This window comes from Pongo pygmaeus, chromosome 7 (assembly GCF_028885625.2).
Source record: "Pongo pygmaeus isolate AG05252 chromosome 7, NHGRI_mPonPyg2-v2.0_pri, whole genome shotgun sequence".
In the NCBI taxonomy this organism is placed as follows: domain Eukaryota; kingdom Metazoa; phylum Chordata; class Mammalia; order Primates; family Hominidae; genus Pongo; species Pongo pygmaeus.
This window is the reverse complement of record NC_072380.2, coordinates 35919159-35943662: the sequence shown is the minus strand read 5'-3', so window position 1 is coordinate 35943662 and position 24504 is coordinate 35919159. Positions and strand designations below refer to the sequence as shown.

Genomic DNA, 24504 nt, shown 5'->3' with positions numbered 1-24504 from the left:
TGTTTTTCATTGTTCTCTATCTATACATATATATGCACATATACATGCATGCTTATATATTTGTAGTTTAAATGCTGTGTATAGATAGAAGAAGTTTAATAATTTAAGAGCCTGGTGTTATTTCTATGGGAACTCTGCTTTCTGAGATGACTAATTCATGCAATTGTCATACATTGTCATTGCATCAATGTACACTTTGACTTAAATTCTCAATGCCTTAGGAATGTGCATGGTGGGCATTTAAGGCTCCTTGGAAATGATGCTGGTCTCCTTGCTTTTATCCTTGCCTTTCACAGTCTGTCCCCCATGCAGCCACCTCAGTCCTCCTACTAAAAATGCCAGTGTGTTCTCATCTCATGGAATTGCTACAATTCGTACTCCTCTGGAGTGCTGGGTGCTGTGTGGAAGAGTTTTCCCCTAGACATCCACATGATTTTCCCCGCTTTTGCCTGTCAGGTTCTTGCTTAACTGACATCTACTAATGAGGTTTTCTCTGACCAGGCCTTGGTAATTGCAACATTCCCAATACTAAAAGCGGATCTTTGTTTGGCTTTTTCTCCTCAACACTTAATGCCCTCTAGTGTACCATACCATTTGCCTATTTATTGTTATTTTTTCTGTCCCACAAACTAGAATGTAAGCTCCTTGAAGCCAGGGAATTTTTTTTTTTTTTTTTTTTTTTTTTGAGACAGAGTTTTGCTCTTGTCGCCCAGGCTGAAGTGCAGTGGCACCATCTTGGGCTCACTGCGACCTCCGTCTCCTAGGTTCAAGCGATTCTACAGCTTCAGCCTCCCGAGTAGCTGGGATTATAGGCACTTACTACCATGCCCGGCTAATTTTTGTATTTTTAGTAGAGTCAGAGCTTCGTCATGTTGGTCAGGTTGGTCTCGAACTCCTGACCTCAGGTGATCCACCCACCTTGGCCTCTCAAAGTGCTGGGATTACAGGCATAAGCCACCATGCTTACCTCAGGGATTATTACTTTTTTCCTGCTTAGCTCATCATTGCATCCCCAGTGCCTCATATATGCCCGCTGTAAGCACTCAAAAATACTTGTAAAGGACACAGAAGCCAGCTTGAAGAGATTCTCACTGATCAAATCTGGAATCTTTTGAGCATCAGAGTAAACCATGGCAGTAAAGAATTATAACCCATTGAGTCATGCTATAAGAATCCACAAAATAAAAATCCATGTAAGAATGAATCAATGAGAAGGGAAAACTCTTCCACACAAGAGAAAACCAACTAATAAATATAGTAAACCATCAATTAGCAATCAGCTACATTAATACTTGGTTGAGAATCATAAATGGATGTTAACCTATTGGGTGAAAGTTTAAACAGTAATAAATAACTATTTATACATTCCCAATGTATCTTCCCACAAGGTACTTAACTATTTACCAAGGGTAAAATAGTACTTCACAGCAGACACCACCTAACATGAATGACCAAGTTAACGTTCCCAGGAATGGCATGGATCCACAGAATATACCTCCCGACAGGACACAGAGAAGAGAACATAGCGTCACTTCTGTGACATTCCTGCTAAAAGTCCACAGCCTGAATCTCCTCATAAGGAACCATTAGACAAGTTCAGAGGAAGGCACATTCTGCAAAATAACTCACCTGCACTCTTCAAAGCTGTCAATGTCATGAAATACAAAGACTCAGGAATGGTTCCAGATGAAAGTAGACCAAAGGCACAGGACAACAGCATGCAATGAAGTGACTTGGACTTTAATTTGATCTCAAGGACATTATTCAGACAACAAGTGAAATATAAATAAGGTGTGTAATGAACTAAGAGTATTTTGTCAATGTTAATTTCCTGATTTTGTTAATTGTGCTATGTTTATACAAGATAATTTCTTGTTTGGGGGATATATACATGGAAGTATCTAGGGATAAAGGGTCATCTTGTTCACAGTGGTTAAAAAATACACATATGCACATATATATATGTATTGACTTTTATACGTATATGAAGGAGAGAGGAAAGAGACAAATACAGAAAATTTAGTAAAATATTAACATTTGTGAATCTGAGTGTAGGACACACAGGAATTCTTGATATTATTCTTGCAATTTTTCCTTGAGTTTGAAATTTTGTCAAGATTAAAAAAAAGTTTTTTTGTTTTTTTTTTTGAAAGTGAATGCAGCTGGGCATGGTGGCTCACATCTGTAATCCCAGCACTTTGGGAGGCTGAGGTAGGGGGATCACTTGAGGTCAGGAGTTCAAGACCAGCCTGGCCAACATGGTGAGACCCCGTCTCTACTGGAAAAAAAAAAAAATACAAAAATTAGTCAGGCATAGTGGTGCATGCCTGTAGTCCCAGCTACTCAGGAGGCTGAGGCGAGAGAACTGCTTGAACCCAGGAGGCAGATGTTGCAGTGAGCCGAGATCACCCCAGTGCACTCCAGCCTGGGCAACAGAGCGAGACTCTGTCTCAAAAAAATAAATAAATAAAAATAAAAATGAATGCATGAAAATAGAAGGCCCAGGGAGAATTTTTCCAGAATTCTTACAAAGAAATCAGCAGGTAGACTGCTCTGTAAATATCTGTTAAGTCCATTTCGTTCTAGGCTACAATATAAGTCCATTGTTTGTTTGTTGATTTTCTGTCTTGATGACCTGTCTAGTGCTGTCAGTGACTGGGTACAGTATACACCGCTTGGGTGATGAGTGCACCAAAATCTCAGAAATCACCACTAAATAACTTATTCATATTCATGTAACCAAACACTACCTGTTTCCCAGAAACTATTAAAATAATAATTTTAAAAAATCAGTGGGGCCACTGATTAATGTATGAAACACACAGTGCAGGATGATGAAGGTGCTGTAGTTGGTGGTGACAGGGTGATGGTCCAGACCTCACCATGTAGTACCTAACATCCTACAGCACCCATCTGCACACAAGTGCCAACCGCAGGTCATGCTGAAGGTCAGCTACGAGGCACCAATTGCTAATAACCATGGCAGGATGGGAGGTGTATCCTGGACATTTTACCTCTGTGCTTAATACTCCTTGACCTGTTGCTAGACTTGTAACACTTTGCTTTCTTTAAGGAAAGTGACCAGTTCCAAGTTCCAATATGAGGTTTTTTACTGTAGCTGTTGTCTTCCATGCTGTGCTTGGTAATTACCGTTCCCTCCTTTCCTCCTTATGGTCTATATTCTAGATTAATGTAGGTTTGATCACCTTTACCCAGAGTATCACTCAGGAATCCAGGCAGGAGATTAACGATAGTTTTACTATGTCAGACCCTGGGTCGATATATAATTAAATCATATTTGAATGGAAAAGACATCAAGGCTGATAGATGGAAGCTGTACTCAAGTTCAGAAAGCAAGGTAGCTCCAGCCTCCTAGAGTTTTCCACCCACAAGACATGCAGTTTTAACTATTATTATTCATTTTTCATTAAGATCCTCAGATTTTGACCTGGGGTACTAAAATTGCTGTGGATAAAAACTAAGGTTTTAAGGTTTATTATTTGTCTCTCTCTCTCTTTTTTTTTTTCTTGGAGTCAGATCTCTCTCCCATTCAATTGCTCTGACCAGAGATTTCAGATCAGTCCCAGGGAAATGACATCATCGAATCTCCTAGACAGATGGACACTTTAAAGCCAGCTTTTCCCATCAGCCAACCCCAACACTGGCTATGTCTTCTACTTCTGGTAATCGCTATGTGTGATTTAAGAAAACAGACTCCTGGAGAGGGAGAACAGGAAGTGAGCAGAATGGAGGACAAAAGTGACATTGAGCAACATCTTCTCTTTATTATAGCAGAATCCTGTTTTCATCTTCAAGTGGTTCTAAAACTGTGATGTTTTTCAAAATTTCTTAGGAAGCTTGTTTAAAATTATACTCCTGGATGCCACCAATGAAGACTTTGATTTGGTATTTCTGGGATAGGGCCCAGGAACCTGCATTTTCTACATGCAAGGTGGTGCTGGCACTAACATTTGAGAAAAGTTGTGTAGTTCTTAAAAAAAAAATGTCCAAAGCAACATCTCATGCACTGGGGCCTTGGTGCTCCATCAAATATAGGACAGTCCATTCTAAAGTGGAATATAGTTGATGGTCAAGTTTAAATGCTCAATATTAAGGCCCTGGCTGATGCTACTATGATGGAAAATCCAACTACACAGGGACTGTTCCTACATCCCGTTTCTCTAAGTAACGTGTATTAATAGGCAAGGATGTCAGGTTGGGGGGCTGATTAGCAGTAACTGGAAATAATGTTATAGCTCATCAAGCCATTATAGTCCATTCACTGGGGCAGGAAAAGGAGCAGTTAGAACAGTGGATTATTACAAGCAACAAGCTCCATTCACTGAGGATAGAAGCATATGGATGTACTATTAAAGAGCTTAAAGATCTGGGTCACCCACACGCTATTATCTGAAATAGGATCAGAGAAAGAGAGATGGCATATGGGGTTGGGGTGGGAGGGAAATTATATACACACTGGAATGAGTATCTGAATTTGCTGAAATTTGAGCAACACCACACAGAGAGATTACCCTGTTTGCATATGTTAAACGGCTTTAGTTTACACACACATTCATAGGGTGTTTACCAATTAATATACTAAAGGAATCACAAATCATGTGTAAATCACCAGTTCCTAGACACAATTTAAGCCTCATCTTTCATGCAGTGTCGGGCTTGCATTTAGCTTGCCTTTTTAGAAGAAGTGAGATAGTGAGATGATGGCTCATTGAAAGTGCCTTAAAAATGAATGAGAGTGAGGAGGATGGGAGAAGAGTGGGACTATGTATCATGCTTCTGGGGCTTTTTTTTTATATCCACCACGCTGTTTATGCACTTATATTTTGAATAGAGAAAACAGCCTTCTCTGGAGGTAATCTGAAACCGATTTCACAGAATCCTTTTATTTTAGGCTGGGGAGGGGCTCAGGAGTTATGAAATCAACACCTTCTTTGTTCAGATGCATGGCATGGGGTCGGTGACCCAACCAAAGTCACATCTCAACTTTGCAGAGCTGGAACCACAGTCTACTACTCTGTTACTCATGGTTGGGATAGGTAGGCAGTGGAAGGAAGAAGGAATATGTTCCCTGGGATATATTCTCCAAACCTGGAGTTTAAATTAAAATGTTGGCATGGGAATTAAGACTGGACTCATAGACACTAAACAAAGCCCAAGGAAAGCAGGGCCCTGCGGTACACAGAGGGGTCAAAATAGAGGCTTGTATTAGCTTCCCATTACTGTCACAGCACAGACTTACTGGTTTAAAACACAAATTATCCCACAGTTCTCTAGGTCAGAACTCTCACTGAGCTAATATGAAGGCTGTCAGGAGGCTTGTGCTCCTTCTGAAGGTTCTAGGAGAATCCAGTTTCTGGAGGCTGCCTGCATTCCTTGGCTCAAGGCCCCTTCTTCAAGCCAGCAGCATGATACCTTCAAATCTGTCTCTCCCTCTGATATTCCTACCTTCCTCTCCTAAGGACCCTTACATTAGATATACTTGGAGAGTCCAGGATAATCTCTCCTTCTCAAGGTCTTTGATCTTAATTACATCTGCAAATTCCCCTTTGTACGGTTGTAAATTCACAGGTTCTAAGAACTAGGACATGACATCTCTAGGGAGCCAGCTTTCTGCCTTCTGCCAGGCTTTTCATGCCTTGAGATCCCCCGGGGCTGTCTCCTGATCCACTATTGTCTCTCAGACATCACGCAATCCAACCAAGGTATCTGTTCACTTTTGGGCTATCTTCATTGTTTCAGTTTCCAGAACCCCCACCATAATTTGGAGAGCAAAGTTCCATATTTGTATATAAAATTACGGAGTCCTGGAGGACTCCATAATGGTTTATTTTAAAGATTATAACTGTGGGGAATAGAAGGTTGATTGTCCAGGTTTTCAAAGGGCTATGTGGATTGTCTTAGAAAGCGTGGGAGCTGTCTCCATGTGGGCTGGTGTCTTTGGGTATTTTTACTAGGCTATAACAAAATGAAGGGGAAAGGATGATATATATTAAATATCTTAATAGGACAGGTTATTTCTACTTCCAGCATGGGCAATAAAAGAGATGGCACATACAAATAAAAATAATTACAGTATGTGGTGCTCCTTTACAATGTGCAATCAAACTCATGGACCAGTGACTTTCCCCTTATTGAATTAAGGTACACCTTCCATTCATATCTATTAACAACATTCACAAACCATTGTTATCTTGTCAATGGCATCTTTAATTAAAGACTCCTCTGGGCCACTCTAATCATTTCACATTGTGAGTGTCCATGGTCTTCAAATGCACTCTGATTAAGATGATAGCAATTTTTATTTACTTGTGTTTACTTGCGGACTGAGGGGGTGTGAAGTGGAGAGGAACAGCAAGGAGAAATGCTTCTTTCCAAAAAGAGCAGGTCTTAAAATGACAATGTGATTTTTACAAAATTTGTTCCTCTCCCCCTTTTCTATCTCTTCCTCTCCTCATTTTTTTGGGGGGGTGGGGGTCGGCGGTGGGTTAATGGCATTATATTCTAACCTAAATGACTCTGTGAAGAAATCGTCATGATTTCACTGGGGAACAGAGTATAATCTTCAGCTAAAGGTGCATTAACCCTTCTAGGCCATTAAGATACTATTTGATAAATTGCCCTTTTTGTTACACTGCATGGCACTGGTAGCCTGAAAGAATTAATGTATTTCCTAAATGGCAGCAATTTACTCCCCCTTGCACTAACAGAAAAAGCCCCCTTTGTTACCTGGGAAGCATCTTTCCTCAGTGATTCTCTCTATGCCTGGTATAGAGTTAATTAATGCCATATCTCTTGGAAGAAATAGGTATATACCATCAACTGGATTCTTCTAAGACAAAAGACAGATTTCTAAGTCTCACAGCAACAAATCAGATTCAAATCCATGATTGACCATTGAACCCAAATGATGACAGGGACGATTCATGCATTTTCATCCATCGCTAGCAAGAAAAGCCTGACAAAACGGACAGGGAGAAAAGTTGTTTAAAGCGGCATAAGCTTGACTGACCTGCCCTGCTTGACTGGTCACTGATTTCCTAATCTTAACACCAGCCCACATAGAGTCTACTGTTTAGACTCAGACGATATCCTTTAAAGTATAAATCACATGCCAGAGTGTTATGAGAAACAGAGATAGACTCAAAGGAATTGATGCAGGGAGTTATCTGTACCTTCATGAGGCTCTTGGTTTTAAAGCCAACTACTAATATGTTTGCTATAATTGAATTAATCTTTCCTCTGAGTCTAGGACTGTGTTAGCAACAAAAAGAGATGAACTCTACATCACTGGGACAGAGCTAAAGCAAATTCCATGCACTTCAGAGAATTTCTGTCATCTATGTAATTAAAAAAGTAAGACCAGGTATAAAAAGATGATTTCCAAATGTAGCGTTTAAACAGTACTTCACAGTTTGCACCAGACTTCTCAGCTATCAAGTCATTTTATCATACTCACCAAAATCTGAAAGCAAAGTTACTAATATATAAAATTGGTAGATGATAAAACTGAGGCCTAGAGAAAGAGAATGATTTGCTCAAGTTTACACACACAGGCTGTTACTGAGGAGGGCTTGGAACCCAAGACTTCTGAATTCCTGTGTCCTCTCCGCTCTACCATGCTATGTCATTTCTGAGAATTTTCTTTCTTTCTTTTCTTTTTTTTTTTTTTTTTTTTTGAGACAGAGTTTCACTCTTGTTGCCCAGGCTGAAGTGCAATGCTTGATCTTGGCTCACTACAATCTCTGCCTCCTGGGTTCAAGCGATTCTCCTGCCTCAGCCTCCCTAGTAGCTGGAATTACAGGCACGCACCACCACACCCGGCTAATTTTGCATTTTTAGTAGAGACTGGGTTTTTCCATGTTGGTCAGGCTGGTCTTGAACTCCTGACCTCAGGTGATCTGCCCACCTCAGCCTCCCAAAGTGCTGGGATTACAAGCGTGAGCCACCAAGCCCGGCTGAGATTTTTTATTTCTTATGCTATGTCAACGTTGAGGTCTGATTATTTTCCTGACTAATTATTTATGTTATCAGTTCACTTCAATGAGTTCCAGGACCAGCATATTCTTACTTCAGAAGGCAAAGAAAACAAAGAAAGGCAGAAAATTTTGCCTTGAATGAAGCAAGTAGGCATAATTATGCTGAATATCATGACATCTTACTAGCTAAATGAGATTATGGTCACATGCTGTGGCAAAAAACTGATGTGGGATTTCAATTCAACAGTCATTTTTTGTTCTGGTTATAAATATACTTTTTTCCTTCTTTATTAATTCTTCAGTCATTTTTTTTTTCCTACCCTTTTTCTTGTAAGTCAAAGAGCTATGTTTATTCCCTGGAAAGAAATCCAAAGTTGCTCCCAGAGCAACCATTATCACAAACTCTCAAGTGACCTTCAGTCGGCAAATCTCTCTCTCCTAATTAATCATCAGTTTCCGAGCCAGAATTCTGGGAATTATCTTCAATTCCTTCATCACACATTAAAACACACACACACATAGACACACACACAGAGCAGATCTTGCCAAGTTTCTCCCCAAGTCTATCTCAAAACTCCCTGCTGACAGCAATGTGGGGATTAGAGAATGGATTTAGAAACATTAAAAACTAGAGACAAGAGCACTCAAAAGTAGAGTACTATAAATTATTGCCCAAATTGAGATGCTTTTGAGGAGGAAAAGAAACACTATTAATAATTGTGCCAAGGAAAATAAAACATAGTTTCACTGTGCTCTCAAGGAGGGTGCTTATCTAGTGAAGATTTGAACTTGGGCAATATTGGTGGAGATGAAACAGAATCTATCTAAAATATAAGCATGACTAGGTCTCCCAAAACTTAAGCCTCATTCACCCCTACCCACCAGATAAATTGGATATTCTCTGGGTGGCAAACATCGCTACATGATCTAGTCCTTATTTCTTCAGCCTCATTCCCTGTCACTCTTCCTTTCATATTTCACTCTGCTTTGCTTAGCTTCCAAAATATGTGATGCTATTTATACCTCTGTGCCTTTGAACACACCACTCCCTTGGAGAGAAACCCCTTTTACTCTTTTAGTTTATAAGACAACTGTTATTTCTCTGAAACTTTCCCTGAGCCTTTAAACAGGGTTCATCCTTTCACTCTGGTCACCGTATATACCACACTGCAATATGATCATTCATTTAAAGAACTGGATTTGCTTATGGGGCTTAAACTATTATGGTATGAAATGTATCAACTATGGTTTTGGTTTTCCTAGTAATTGTTAACAATTATGCTTGTTGAAACCATCCATAGTAGCAGGGTCCCTTGAAGACATTTCATTTTTCTTATATAACTGTTCAGTAACATCTAGTTATTAAAATAGTCTAATTTGGTTTTTAAGACTCCTTTCTCTTTTATTGTTGTTTGAGACAGGGTCTCGCTCTGTATCCCAGGCTGGAGTGAAGTGGTGCAATCTGGGCTCACGGCAGCCTTGACCTCCCATGCTCAAGCCATCCTCCCACCCCAGCCTCCTGAGTAGCTGTGACTACAGGCATTTCACCACCATGCCCTACTAATTTTCATTTTATTTTTATTTTCTATACAGACAAGGTCTCAATTGTTGCCCAGGCTGGTCTCAAACTCCTGGGCTTGGCAGCAGGAGGGGGTGTGTTACCTTCTGAAAAATCAAGGCCCTCAAAGGTGCCAGGAAAAGCATATACAGTTTCATATTTTACTGAGATGAGCAGTTTAGAATAGCCACAAATGTCTACTATAACATAAAGAATAGTTCACTACAAACAGATTCATATCATAAAAACTCCATTCTTATTAAGAGAATAACCAGCTGGCCCATCTTTTAATCTCATTGATAAAAGATATATACCTGTTTTCTTTTTACTCTTTTGGAGATGAGGTCCTCTAAAATAGTCCAAGGACATTTCTGAGTGCTTAGGTCCGCATGATCTATGAGGAGGTGTGTGTATGATTTTGTTTTTGTGTGTATGGTTTTTGCTGCTGGGGAAGAAAAACCGCAGTAATCTCCACAGTAATGGCTTATACTGTAGTGCTTGTGAGCCCATTACTGGGAATGAAATTCTATCCTTTCTTCTCTATTTTCCAGAGCTAGATTCTTTTTGCCTTTCTAGCCTTGTATTTGCTCTTATTTCATGCCTTGCTATTAAAGCCATGGTACCATCTAAGCACCCTAAAAAAGATAATGTTTTCTATTACCACCATCTCTACCTTCTCAATCCTTACCCCAAAATGTACTTACTTGGCAGACCATACCATCTAACAGAAGCAGTTGAAATGTCCCATCTGGGCTGAGCCCAAATTTAAAAATATGTGTTCTTTTGTAAATTCTTCAATAAGATGACTTACAACATTTCCAATTTTAGTCTAAGCATTTGGTCAGGAGTATCCACATGACAGTGTAATTGGAAAAAGACATGAATGTTTGCCTTTGGTTTCATTTTATTGCTTTTCAGAAGAAAGCCCCATATAATAATTTTCTGGTCCAGTTCTCTCCTCTCCAACCATGGGGTTGGGGGCGGGGTGCAAAACGAGAGCTGGGAGAGGAGAGGAGTAGTGGGAACTTCCTGCTACATCTGTATCATTCTCTTATTGTAATGTCAGTGAAAAGAACCTCTGAAATGAGATTGTTGATTTTTTAATCCTGTTTGAATGCCTTAATTTTATTAAAATGATCTAAAGGCTGGGCACGTGGTGGTTTATGCCTGTAATCCCGGCACTTTGGGAGGCCGAGGTGGGTGGGTCACCCGAGGTCAGGAGTTTGAGACCAGCCTGGCCAATATGCCCTGTCTCTACTAAAAATACAAAAATTAGCTAGGTGTGATGGCGGGCGCCTGTAATCCCAGCTACTCGGGAGGCTGAGGCAGAGAGAGAATCACTTGAACCTGGGAGGCAGAGGTTGCAGTGAGCCGAGATGGCGCCATTGCACTCCAACCTGAGCAACAGAGCGAGACTCCATCTCAAAAAAAAAAAAAAAAAAAAAAAGATCTAAAGTGCGTAGAATAAAATTTCCCCTCCCTCAAAAACATTCCCAATAAAATGTAAAAAAAAAGAAATACCCCGGCTGGGCGTGGTGGCTCACACCTATAATCCCAGCACTTGGGGAGGCCGAGGTGGGCGGATCACCTGAGGTCGGGAGTTCGAGACCAGCCTGACCAACATGGAGAAACCCCATCTCTACTAAAAATACAAAATTAGCCAGGCATTGTGGCACATGCCTATAATCCCAGCTACTAGGTAGGCTGAGGCAGGAGAATTGCTTGAACCCAGAGGGTGGAGGTTGTAGTGAGCCGAGATCACGCCATTGCACTCCAGCCTAGGCAACAAGAGCAAAACTCTGTCTCAAGAAAGAAAGAAAGAAATACCCCAAATCTTTCAAATTAAAGTTTGGGAAAGGAGACAGGCTTTTTTTTTTTTTTTTTTTTTTGAGAGTGATTACTGCTGGTTTCCTCCCCTGCAGAGGGAGTAAAGCCCTGTGGAGGGGAGGAGGCCACATCTAGTATGCGTGGCTTACATACCCTTGATCCAGGAGGAGCCCCAGGGCTTCTCACCAGCAGGCTAATTCTGACAGCTCCAATTTCATGCCATGGCCTTTGTGTCAGGCCACTCCAGTACCTGTTCCTACAATGTCACTAAATATTCTCTATGTTATAAATGGGATAATGCATTAGACCAACTCTTTGCCTGTGGCAAGGCCTGGGCTACAGTTGGAAGGACACTGTTGAATGCAATGTTCTGGCATCAGGGTGACTTTAAAGGAGGAAAAAAAAAAAAATCACTGGGTTTAGACCCCTCTACCCCTCAAACCTCTATAGAAAACTACAGGAAAATGCATTGTGAAGGATGGAAATCATTGAGTTATAGACCTTACTCCTTTCTTTGTCTGGCTAATTCCTATTCATCTTTTAAGACTCAGTTCAATGACATCTCCAGGAAGCCATCCTCACCCCTGTACCCCTCTTTAAGCCAATCCTTAGAATGGATTAAAGGCCCTGATTTAACATACAAGTTCCACTTCCATTACATCACTACCCTGATATATTGGGGCTGTAACTCAGACATGGGCAACAGAAATATATACTTAATAGGAAAAATGGAGCAGACTTTAATTTCAAGACAGCATAAAGATGTGGTTTGGAAGATCCTACTGTGCTGTGTGTGTGGAGGTGATGGAGAGTCCATAAATCTGGTTCTCATGATGAACTAAGAGAGAGGGAACCGTGGTGGCTCCAGAGGTAAAGATGACAGGAACTGAATAGTGCGTTCCAGCTCCATGAACTTCGAGGAAAACGGGCCTTCTTCTCAGCACAAGTTCAGGATGGCAGACGTACAGCCCAAAATGAAAATGGGTTTTCAAGTGATATTACAAAGAAAAGATGACACACTGGCCTTTTCCTGATTAATTACAAGATTAAAAGCTGAAGAACCAGACCCAAGGAGCCTCCTTGCGGAGACGAAATAATTCACCTCAGCTTAAAATGAAGTAGTAGAAAGGTATTTGCTATTTTCAGTGTTTTTCTAAGTAGTCGTGAGCTATCAAAAGGCAGTGAGGCTTGTCAAGGAAGGTAAATGGCCTTTAGCCCAGTAACAGGTCATTTCCTTAGAGATAACATCTGGGAAGATTTCAGCTACCTGAAAAGGAATGTGCGGCTTGGCTTCCTGTAATTTTTTTTTTTTTTCACAGTTTAGTAGAGAGAAAAATTGATACCTCACAGATCTAAAGTGTTAGATAAGGTTCTTCTGTTTCTGTCCACCTTCCTAGACAGCAGTAGACACAGAAGGATAAACCAAATTGGTTACCATGGAGCTTACAAAGCATTCAAGGGGTGACCACAGGAGGCCAACCTGTTTTTTGAGGTCTTTGGGCTCTTGTGAGTTCTAGGTATTCCTCTCTCTTACTTTAAAATTGCAGGTAAGTTGTAAATGAGGTGCCTTGGAAAATGTGAAATTGCCCTAAGTTGCTTCTCATGTAATGAGGTGGAAGATGCTGGGGATGGATTTGAGAGGAATGAGCTCAACACAGGCTTACTGGATCAATTACAACCAAGGGAGGGGGATGCAGAGCTAGGAGTGTGTAGGAAGCTGTGATTCAGGGAAAGTGGACTGGATTATACCTCATACTTGATTTTTGCAGCATGATATGTTTTAAAGCATATGTGTAATGGGCCATAAACACAAATTCAAACAGGTATGGTTTCTTAAGTAAATCAACCCAATGGGTAGAAAAGGGGTGACCTCCATCCAGGGAACTCCATTTTTAGGTCTGCTTAAGTGACTAACCTAAGATTTTGAGTAAACTCTTCAAACTTTCTGAGTCTCTTTTTCCCCCCAATTGCCAAGTGGAGATATTTAGACACCAGCACTTTTTCAGATATACAAGTAAAGAATCTAGCTTTAGACAACTGGGGAAATAACATGAGATCCCAACATAGTACAACCTGCACACAAATCCCCTAAGAGCCAGCCTCACAACCAAATGGCAGAACCCTTTCTTCCATGCCTCTCGAGCCCTGTACAGCAGAAAGTTAAAACCATTGAGTACCAACAAATCCTTTTTATAGAAATAGCTATCAAAATCTGTTTAAACCATCTGTTTCTCTGGCTGTTTTTCCTCCCAGTGTTTTTCTTTCATGTGTTCTTTGCTAACAACAACAAAAAGAATCTATTCTAAAATAACCAAGATGTTATGACTAAAAATGCTAGAGGTATATATCCAGTTTATGAGAGAAATTGCTTTCTGAAGAGGAGTCAGGTTTATCTTGTGTGGAGGAAGACAACATTTCCAAAAATATTATACTTGCACTAAGAAAATAACCAACTACTTTCATTAAAAGGGAATGTGACAAGATTTGTATTTGTTCCTGTAATTGAATTTAATGCTGCTGAAATTTGTCAGGCCTGAAAGCAGTTGATGTTTCAGGTCGTATTTTCACATCGCTGAAAATTGCCTAAGAAATTGTCTCTCAGGCAGTATAGAGTAGGTCTCCTGCCTACCTTAAAAGGATCACGAATCAATCATTGTATGTATTTGCCTAAGGCTTAGCACCAGTGAGTGCCTCTGGGGATATTTTCTTTGGAGAGGAAGACTCTGAGACAGTCAGTGTTTATGGAGTGGCACTGCTTCTGACCTAACGATTCACTGTTTTCCATTTGGTGTCTCTTGTGTAGAGACTGGTGACCATAAAACTGTGGAGTCATGTATGGTTTCATTTCAGCCAGTAGTTTTGCAACTGTTTTTTTCCTTTCTAGAGTCAAGGAGTTCATGATCTCATCTATACACCTATAAGTCTCATTCTCTTAATAGTTTCAGATTTTCTACAGAAGTTCCAGTCCATATTTAAAATGTCTTTTTTTTTTTTTTTTTTTTTGGAGACAGAGTCTCACTGTTGCCCAGGCTGAAGTGCAGTGGCACGATCTTGGCTCACTGCATCCTCTGCCTTCCAGGTTCAAGCGATTCTCCAGCCTCAGCCTCCTGAGTAGCTGGGATTACAGGCATGCACCACCATGCCTGGCTAACTTTTTTGTATTTTTAGTAGAGACAGGCTTTCGCCATGTTGGCCAGGCTGGTCTCGAACTCCTGACCTCAAGTGATCTGCCCGCCTCAGCCTCCCAAAGTACTGGGATTACAGGCGTGAGCCACTGTCTTTAATATGCCATTCTCTGTCTCTCACCTGGGTTCACCTTGGTTGATGGACATATAAATCTCCCAAGAATTCTCCTCTGGGATGGCACCGTGTGGTATGAGTAAGCTCACCCCTAAAACAGAAAAAGCCAACAGGTTATTCACAGATTTTTCCAATTATCATGAAGTTCATCACTCGAGCACCTTACAGATACCTGGAAAACAAGCTACTTTCTCATGGCAATTTATGAAATCTCAATCCTTGGAAAGTTTAAGGTTCAAGATTATAGCAGGAAAAACATTGTTTTATAACAGTGACATAAGGAAGGGCATATTATTCAACTGAGTACTCAAATTAGGTTTTTTTTTTTTATTTTAAGTCATCCCAGCATTAATTCTTTTAAAAGATTGAGTGTTCTAAGACCAGGCAGTATTAAACATATCTGAGAATGTAAGAGTTTATCTATACAGCACTTAATCTGCTCCAAAACTTAAAAAAAAGTATTTCTCTATCTCATCACTATCTGTTTATTTCCTGAAAACCTACATGAAATGATGGGTGAGTGAGTGATCTAATACTGTGCTAGAACCCGGGACGAAGCTGTCTTACCAATAGTGCATTTGGAAGCAAGTTGAAGGTGGTACTCAATGGGGTGTTGCATTTTGTCAAGAAAATGAAAGCATCTGATATGCTTAGGAGCCTTATAGATTATTGCACAACCAGTATGACCCTTCCTAGCAAACAGAACTTAGAAAGGGTGTTAAGGTGAAAGGTAACTTAACCAGAGTCATGTCAATGTCAGATTGGAAAAACTAGCAGCCTTACTTCCATAAAATCATACAATGCAGGAAGGGAAGGCACAGGAAGCCACATCTCACTGCATCTTAAATGTCCTCTCTTTCCTCTTAAACGCTGTGAAGAAAATACTGCACCTTGGCCAAGAAAGAAGAGTCTAAGGAGGGCAGCAGGGATTCTCTTTAATGTAGCTTCTTGTTCATAAAAAGAAATGAAATAGAGAAACTACGATCCTTACAAAATAAAATCTCAAGGCAACCTCTTATTCTTTGAGTAAGGCAGCTCTCACCTTCTTTTCCTTTCATTAGAGCTAAGGTAATCACTCAGAAAACTTTCAGGTTGCTGATGATAATTTAAATCTAGAGATGGCAGGCTTTCCTGTTCTCCTTCTATGTGCCTGTTAGCAGCTACAAAACCAAAAAATGTAAACTTCATTGCAAAACAAGTTATTTATGATTCACATTTATAAGCATTATTCAGTAATATGCTAGTTATCAGTATCTTTCACCAGCACTAAGAATAAGGCACGTTTCTACAGCTTTGCCTTATGGAGGTCCATTTATATTCTGAACCTTAATGTCAATAGTAGAACTATAATTGCCACACTTAGAGACCTCCAGTCCGACTCTTCCCTCCCTTGTCTATTCTTCCTTAAATGTAGTTGCCAAATGAAGGGGCCTCCATTATAACCCTCCCTGCTGCTAAACACAAGTTGCAATACACAGGACATCCAGTGTGCTTGGAAGTCAACCTAAATACATGCCCTCGACATTCCGTCTTCTCTTAGTTTGACCTAAAACTCCCTCTCTGCTGCCGCTCTTTCAGGCTGTCTAGGTCGTTATGATGACAGAGACACGCAGTCTGTATTCTTCAGACTTAGAAGTACAGGAAACTATCATCAAGCAATAATAATAATATTAAGTCAATTACACTTATCACAATACCACTCATGGAGCAGGAAGCCAATAAACACATCACGAAGATATAAACGAAATAGGATTCAAAATTCTTAGTAAAAAAGCCAGGCTCCGAGACATGTTAGCTTCTGTAGATCATCATAGCCTGATGGCCAATTCTCATAGCAAAACATAAGAAAGATGTGTGAGGACAATTGAGAAAGAGCTGTCTGCGCCAATCACACCTTATTCCTTTCAAGTCGGCTTAATTCTGTGTGTTTAGATTGAAACATTATTCAGAATACTCCTAAATTCAACCTGAATCTATGGGATCACTGGAGCTTTAAATGATTTTTCTCTCTTCAATCAGAAATGGTGTTATCTTTCAAACATACCTCCCCTGCTCCTCCTGCCCAAACATGCAAATACTACGTGGAGTCTGAAATAGTCATACACAAAGGCACGTGGGGAGTGGCAAGTTACAGATAGTGAAGAATGAGAGATACTGTGGGACAGCTTTATGCCTGTGATCCCCTAAAGTAGAATTCATTTCAATATGTTATTCGCCAGTTACCTCTGATTAAAGAAAAATATAATACCCCATACTCTACCTGCTACCCTGACAGCCTTTTATTTGATATGACCACAGAAGCACCAGTCTGAGCTTCCTGTTTTATATTTGGAATAATAAATAATTTCTAGAGTGTGGAGACCACCCTAACCTTTTGGAGAAATCATTGCCAGGCACCATACAACAATTTAGGATGGATGGCATTAGAGCAATCTAATTTCAGTGCCTTGCTTTCTTTATACTTTAGCTCCCTAGGGCATATTTTGCGTTTATTTCCTGCAAATAACAGAGTATATGTTTTACTTCTCCACAGTTATTTTACATCAAACTCATTCCCAGTGAACAGCTTCAATCTTGTCCAACACTCCTTGTCAGGAGCTTTGAAAATGCCCCATTTCAGGGAGAAACTGTTTGGGAATCATTGACAATGCTGTCAGAACTTTTAGTTTTCAATGTGAGTGCTGCTCAAGTCAGAGGTGAAGATAAATCTCTGGTTCATCATGATTTAATCTCGCTTTCTTTGATGAACAACAAACACAGCCAATGAACGGGTTGGTCATGGCTCTCCCTCTACATATGTGTAAACAGATGCGCACACACACATATATACACTAAGAAAGGAGCATGCAAAGAGAGAGAAGGAGTAATGGGCAGTTTATCAACTAATAACTGAGAGCCTTCTAAGTGCCAAGCATGAGCAAGAAAGACATAAGATAATTGCACAACTTAATGCATGGCTTTATATGATTCTGTATTTTTGTTTTTATGGCTTCCTTTTTTTTTTTTTTTTTTTTTTTTAGAGACAGCAACTTGCTATGTTGCTCACTGGTCTCGAATTCCTAGACTCAAGCAATTTCCCCACCTTAGCCTCCTGAGTAGCTGGGACTACAAGTATGTGCCACCACACCCTGCCAAATTTTATATAATTCTTACACATCCTGTTCTTTAGGGCAAGGGTTGTATTCTTTTTCTTTCCTCAGGACTCACATGTCTAGTTTATGAATTCTTACAGAAAAGTTAATTGGTAAATATGGCTGATTGACTCATTATCTTCCAGTTATCAACTGGAAGAATTAAATCATGCATAGGCATCCACACATTGACACGCATACACATTTGAACCAAGGTCCTTACCATGTCCTAAAACACTGACCAATGAAGATTTAGAGAATTAGAAATTTAAAAAAAAAAACTTTCAATTACGGCTGCCATTGAGGGCTATTTTGATGAAGTAAAATATGTTTTGCAATGAAGATTTTAAGGAAGTAATTGCTCTAGGGGAGAATAAGACAATATTAATCAACTAGAAATGAATTTCAGTTTTGTGTCTAAGCTACTAGAGGGGTCAGTTAGCTAGAATGCTAGAATCAGACTAGTCCTATTACAGATTTTATTTATGGGATGAAATGCTTGATTTGAGAGGTTGGTTAGCTCCACCCTAGAGAGACATCTGTCTAGACTATAATGTCCCTGACTCAGTGCTGACCTGTTGTTTGATAAACACTTACAGATCCAACAGATACTCTTCCCTCTTAGCAGCCAACAGATCACTACCTGCTTCAGTGCACTACCTAATTCTCATTGCTTAGAAATCCGAGTAGAAATTGACCTTGTCTACCATCCACTTAGGTCTTAGGCAGCAACTCTGAAAACTAATCCACAGAAAAGATATCATTTTAAAAGTGATCTGGGCTGGATACTTTAAGCATCATGTCAAAACATCATGAAAATCTCCTCTCTTCCAGCTAAAAGGAGGAAAAATATATGTGAGAATTCGTTATACTGACATAGCCCTGGAACTGAAGTTTGTATTCAAAAGAGTAACTCCACAACGAACCCTCATCATTGCTCACCAGAAAGTAACACTATAGCAAGGGCTATGGAGTGTTCATTAGGTCAGTTACTGATGAGATGTCGTTTCACTAAATTATCTAAATTATCAAACTAGTACATAAACCATGCTTAGGTATAAACATGGGGCCCTGGTCTGTCATGCCAGAGAATTTTTTCAGTGCTTTCTTATCATGCCTAGGAAATATACTCCAAAGGGGCTTAAAGCCTGGGGACTACCCAAACCTTTCAGGCAAATATAGTTATCAGCTCTAACAGGGAATCAAAGGAAGCATTCAATCCATGCTGAGATGAAGACTGCAAAATCTAATCTCAGCATTGGTTCTGGTTTGCTGTGTAAATCAAGTGGACTAGTGGAGCCGCAGTGTTTGCAGGTCTGATGAGGGGACAGTAAACATCATAAAATGAATCTGATGGGAAGTAACTGTGTAAAAATGAAACATTTAAATGATGGAAAATACACAAACACACACTTACTACTCACCTGTATTTGGCATTACTAAGCGCCCCCCTAAATGGCCAAAGACACCAGTTGTCCTCAGTTCTGTCCTTGTGGGGAGTGATGACAGATTTTGGATGTAGGGCGTTTTGTTTCTGGGATGCATTGTACTAAAGCTGTGGTTGTTTCCATGGGGAAAAGTTCTGGAATGATTCTTGCCGTGGTACTCAGCTCTCTCAGACACTCCCAGGGAAACCATGAATGAGCTCTGGACTTTGACTTTGATGTCCGACAAAGGGTTAAAGAGTGAGGACTCTGTCATGAGCTCCTTGTCCAGAGGGTCCTGCAGACAGATGGGTCCGCTGTATGTCCGGCTCACTGTCAGATCTGGCTGCATGGCGGAATTCAGGAGCAGGGAGTTACCTGGTAAAAGAAAATTGATCTGTCACTCAGAAACTAAAAGGCATCTCAGTTACCCCTGTACTTCTGCCTCTACAAACTGCGCAACAGCCTGCATAGGTGCCAGCAGTTCCAATCCAAGCTAGCTCTTCAGGACCACCCTGCTAGGTTGGGTGCTAGTGAATAGAACTTTTGAATCAAGAGCCCTGGCTTCCACAGTCCATTCTCTAAATGCCACTGACCCAAATCTTTCACTTGCCAGAGATCTTTCCATGCTATCTTTTCAAAACAAGTATTTCTGGCACTCTCTCTGGCAATGAACTCAGGTATTATTGTTTATGTGATTATTTCAACTGGCAAAGAGAAGCTAAAATAACAAAAAAAAGGGGGGGGAGAGATGTTTTGCAGTCGAGTTTTGAGCAAAAATAACATCTGTTCATTTTAAATGGCAAGAGATGACACAGCGTGGTGACTAGGTAGTGCTGTTTATAACAGAAGCTACATTGGTTCCAGTGCATTTCATACGGAATTCTGTGCAGATTCTGGAGCTGGGGAGGAAATGATGTGTCCCCAGAGCCAAAGGGTCAGGGCACCTCATGAATCGCACCACATCTGAGTAGCCAATTTGCTCTAGTAACTCATATGTCACTCTGTGAGGGAAAGAATGCACCACCCAGAGACAGTGAGAAGCTTAGATTCTACATAGGGAGCAGCTTAGAATGGTTTCCTTTCTGTCTCAAAGGGAAAAAAGTATATATAATATCTTTGCAAAAACATGAGAAATTGGGCTTTGTCATCTGCTGGGGCTCGCCGATTTTTTCCAAGCCAAATATTAAAAAGAAATGCTGTGATATTTTCTTGTGATGAAGTAATCTCATTTATTAGTAAATAACAAAATAACCCTCAGTCCCAAGCTTCACACCCATATCAGTCCGTCAATATGACATCTCAAATTGAAACCCAAACCATATTAAACAGTTTTCCTTTGGGGCCTGACAAAAATGTTTAAAGTATGATCTTTTTGAAAATGTTGCAATTCTTGGCCATATTGTATTAGCCTCTATTGTTTTTCCATTTTCATAATCTGCAGCAACACCAGTAGGAAATCTATCACCCTGACTTTTCCTATCTCTTGTTGTGATGCTCTAAGAATCCAGAATCACAGAGGAAAATATACAAATTGGATGAAATAAATAATGCTATAGAGCTAAAAGATCCTTGATTATTATTTTTTTCCATGCATGAGTGCGTTGTATCAAGACCCAGGTACCATCAGGCAGCTGTGCTTTCTAGCAGGTCTGCACTGAGTTCTTCAGGTGACCACTTTGCTCCTGTTTATGGTCTTCCCAGGAAAGAAGCAGGACCAAAACCCATCTTAGATTAGAAAAGAGTTTTTAGAACAGGAGGTTCCGCGGAGACCTCAAAAGCCATATGCCTCAGTCACCTGGCTCTTTTATCTCAAGCCCTAGCCTCTGAAGTTTAATTTTTGGCTATGCTTAGAAGATCTGCCTAGCCTAAGTGACACAAGGAAGCAAAAATATTTCCTAGAGTGAGACAGCACTTGAGCGGGAATTGCCTGATTCTGGACATATGTACATATGATAGCAACCACGGTCAGAGAAAATTGGCTGCCAGCTTGACTGAATTCTGACCAGCGACAGTCACCCACTGCTGGTCACCCCAATCTTCTCTTTGGAAATCCTTTTTCAAGTCCCTGGTCTGTTCTGTGTATGGCATTCTATTTAAAAGGCTCAGTGTTCACCTTGCCGGGGCACTGGATGTATTGCTCAAAAACGGATCTCTCTAAGACAGTGGAGGTGAAAACCACATGATATCAGCATGAGGCAGATCACCATAATAAATGCAGGGAGAGTGGCATTTACCAAAGGATTTTTCTTGTATCATTAGTTCTGTGATATTCTTGGCCAAAAATGAAAATTAAAAAAAATGGTCAGATAAATTTGGTAAGACTAATATTGTCTTAGAGATTCACAATACACATAAGTTGTGTTTAAGTGTAGGCAAGTCAGCACTCCCCAGACAGGTGTAGGCCAGGGATCCACCCCTCTCACCTGCTGCCTGGTGCTCCACGGAACACGCTGGCAACCTGTACTAGGGTAAGAGGAAGCAACCAGCTTCTAGAACTCCTCGCTGCATTTGTGAGCACTTTCCATATGCCGAGGGCTTACCCATGTTATTCCAGGTGATTTCATCCTCAGAAGAACACTTTGAGGTGAATGTTACTAACCCCATTTTATAGCTGTAAAACTTGAGACTCAAGAGGATAACAGACTAATTGATAGCAGTTTTAGACTAAAATCTAACTTCAAAGCCTATGGACTTATGCACAAAACTGTCTCTCACACTAATATAGCTCATCTATTTTCAAGTGTTATGGTCTAAAATACTGACATTTTATTATTTGATGAAAATATGTTTCTAGTTTTTTAGGTAGTATAAAAATCAGTCTTGACCAGACCCAGTAGCTCATTCCTATAATCCCAGCACTTTCAGAGGCTGAAGTGGGAGGATCGTTGAGGCCAGGAGTTCGAGACCCTGTCTCTATAAAAAATAAAAATAAAACAAAAACTTAGCTTGGTGTGGTGGCATGTGCCTGTAGTCCCAGCTGCTGAGGTGGGAGGATCACTTAAGCCCATGGGTGGGAGGCTTCTGTGAGCTATGATTGCACCACTGCACTCCAGCTTGAGTAACACCACTTAAAAAATCAGTTCTATATTTGGATTTATTTCCAATTAACTACATATACTAAACTATATGTCCAAATGTAGGGGATGTGTCTCTTTTGAGGCCTAACTCTGAGGTGCCCAGAAGTGAATGGCAAGAGGGAAGGTACTCATCTCTCTGGCCATCTCTCAATTTTTTCCAGCATGCCTGTGTTTCCACTTCAGAAGCCTGTCTACTCAATCACTGCCTTGCACTGAGACTTCTGGTTCCGCGCTGTAGGCACCACTGATGCACAATAAACAGAAATAAAGGTGACAATATTGACGACGAGGGTCAAGGTAGAAAACTTCATCCTCTGAAAACAGACGGTTTCATGTTTTTCTAAAATGAAAGCCGTGTATGTTTCATCCCCACCTTGCAATAAGGAATAGATTTGGTTCCTATAACAGAATTAAATGACTCTGTTTTGAAAATGAGTATTGCTACAGTTTGACATGATAGATTTTCCTTCCCCCACAACTAAAGATTGCTTGGACTTGGCAACAGCTGAGAGTCGTTTAGGCTGGAATTTCATTTTTTTCCCCTGGCTAGCTGACCCATCATCTATTCTCTAAAATCTGTTTACTTATTTAAAATAGAAATAACAAAATTACTCCACTTCATAAATAGGGTAATAAATATACCTGGGAGGTTGTAATATAGGTGTTAGTCCTCAGTCTTGAATAATCAATACTTTGGTTAACTAAATTAAATATACATCCTCAAAAGGACTTTTTTAAAAAGAAGGATAATTTGAAATAAAATAACTCATTACGCTGACCCTATATCAAAAATGGAAATGCCTCATTGAAAATGTTGCTGATAATAAACCGAGATCCTCTTGTCCTTGTGGCAGACAAGGACCTAAGCAGACCACTTAACCCAGCCTGGTCTGTTCATGTGTGAAGACAATTTGGTAGCGGCTCCCAGTGCCAAGAGCTACCTTCACACGGGGCCCAGGAGAAGGCTGGGGTCCAGTGTGAGCGTAGTCTATGGCACTGAGGACGAGGTGTGGAGGGACCTACGCCGCTGACCTTGACGGACTGTTTTGAAGTTGAAGGTCTGGAAGCCACCTGTCAATGCAGAAGAGTCAATGACGTCCACGCCATAGTCACTCTGGCTCCGTCTATAAAGGGTGACACCAATGACCAGGACAGCAACGGCCACGACGGCAGCACCCAAGCCCGAGTACAAAGCAATGTCGCTGGCATTCTCAATGCCTGAAAGACACAAGAGAAATCGTAAGTGACCAGCATGGGCACAAAGCCAAAGAATCACTCGGGGATACAAAAGGAAATGCTATTGGATTTTTGGAGCTACTGCTCAGAGAAAATGACAGATGTACAGTGAACACAAGTTGTACTCACTTTCACACAATAATTGTGTTTCTAAAATGCCTTGTATAAATCAAAAGAATGCTAGGCAAATATCTTAACTGCATTAAGGTAGCTTAGCATGTAATAGACTCTTGAAGAGAATCAGTTTTGCAAAGAAAATAATGTTTTTTTCTAGTTAGAACAGACAGCTCCTTAGTTTGGGATGTCATGTTTACCTGCAAAACGCTTTTTACACTTTTACCAGAGCGAGGGCAGACCCACACACAGTGATAAAATATGGGTGATCTGCTCTGCTTATGTGAAACCTGGGGCACATGCATTTGCAGAGAGCAGTTTAGGGCAAGGAGATAACATAAAGTCTATGAGTTGAGAGAAAGACCAGAGTTCACAAATATGAATTTTAGCTTTGGTACAAATCATTCAGATTAAAAGTACACTGACAACATCAGTTTAGGGCATACAGTCATTATGAGAGAATTTTATTGTGGGATATGAAGTTCTTGGTCCCAGGTGCTGTTATGTCCATGGTAGATGTTTTCTGACACCAATTAAATGCTAGACTCTAATAATTTATTGTGGAAGAGGACGGGTCGCTAGGATGGCACATGCTGTTTCTCCCATACCTCTCCTACTCCATCCTATTGAACGCATGGGCAAAGCAAAAATAAAAGAGTTAGTTTGAATTTAGAATGTGGGTGCCTCCCCACCCCGCAAGATGTGCTGTAGCTGCTTTTCACCCTTTTTTCTAGAGGTGCGTTGGATGTGGTTATTCCTGTAGCAGATCCATGATGGCTCCTGCAATACAGCACACGAGATTTATCTGAGATAACATAAGTCTCAAAGAGGTGTAAT

General features: G+C 40.5%; 1 protein-coding gene across 7 annotated transcripts in view; it reads right to left on the bottom strand.

Moving 5' to 3' along the window:
- UNC5D (unc-5 netrin receptor D) overlaps nucleotides 1-24504 on the bottom strand; it is a 554235-nt gene that overhangs the window by 50808 nt on the left and 478923 nt on the right. For 5 of the 7 annotated variants that reach the window (XM_054499220.2, XM_063668623.1, XM_063668621.1 and 2 more), the window contains 3 exons: nucleotides 23350-23535; nucleotides 19238-19615; nucleotides 14689-14773 (listed from right to left, as the gene is read on the bottom strand). In XM_054499220.2, the coding sequence (XP_054355195.1) occupies nucleotides 14689-14773; nucleotides 19238-19615; nucleotides 23350-23535 (649 nt within the window). The remainder of the gene's footprint in view (nucleotides 1-14688; nucleotides 14774-19237; nucleotides 19616-23349; nucleotides 23536-24504) is intronic. The other 2 variants (XM_054499221.2, XM_054499222.2) reach the window with 1 other exon arrangement.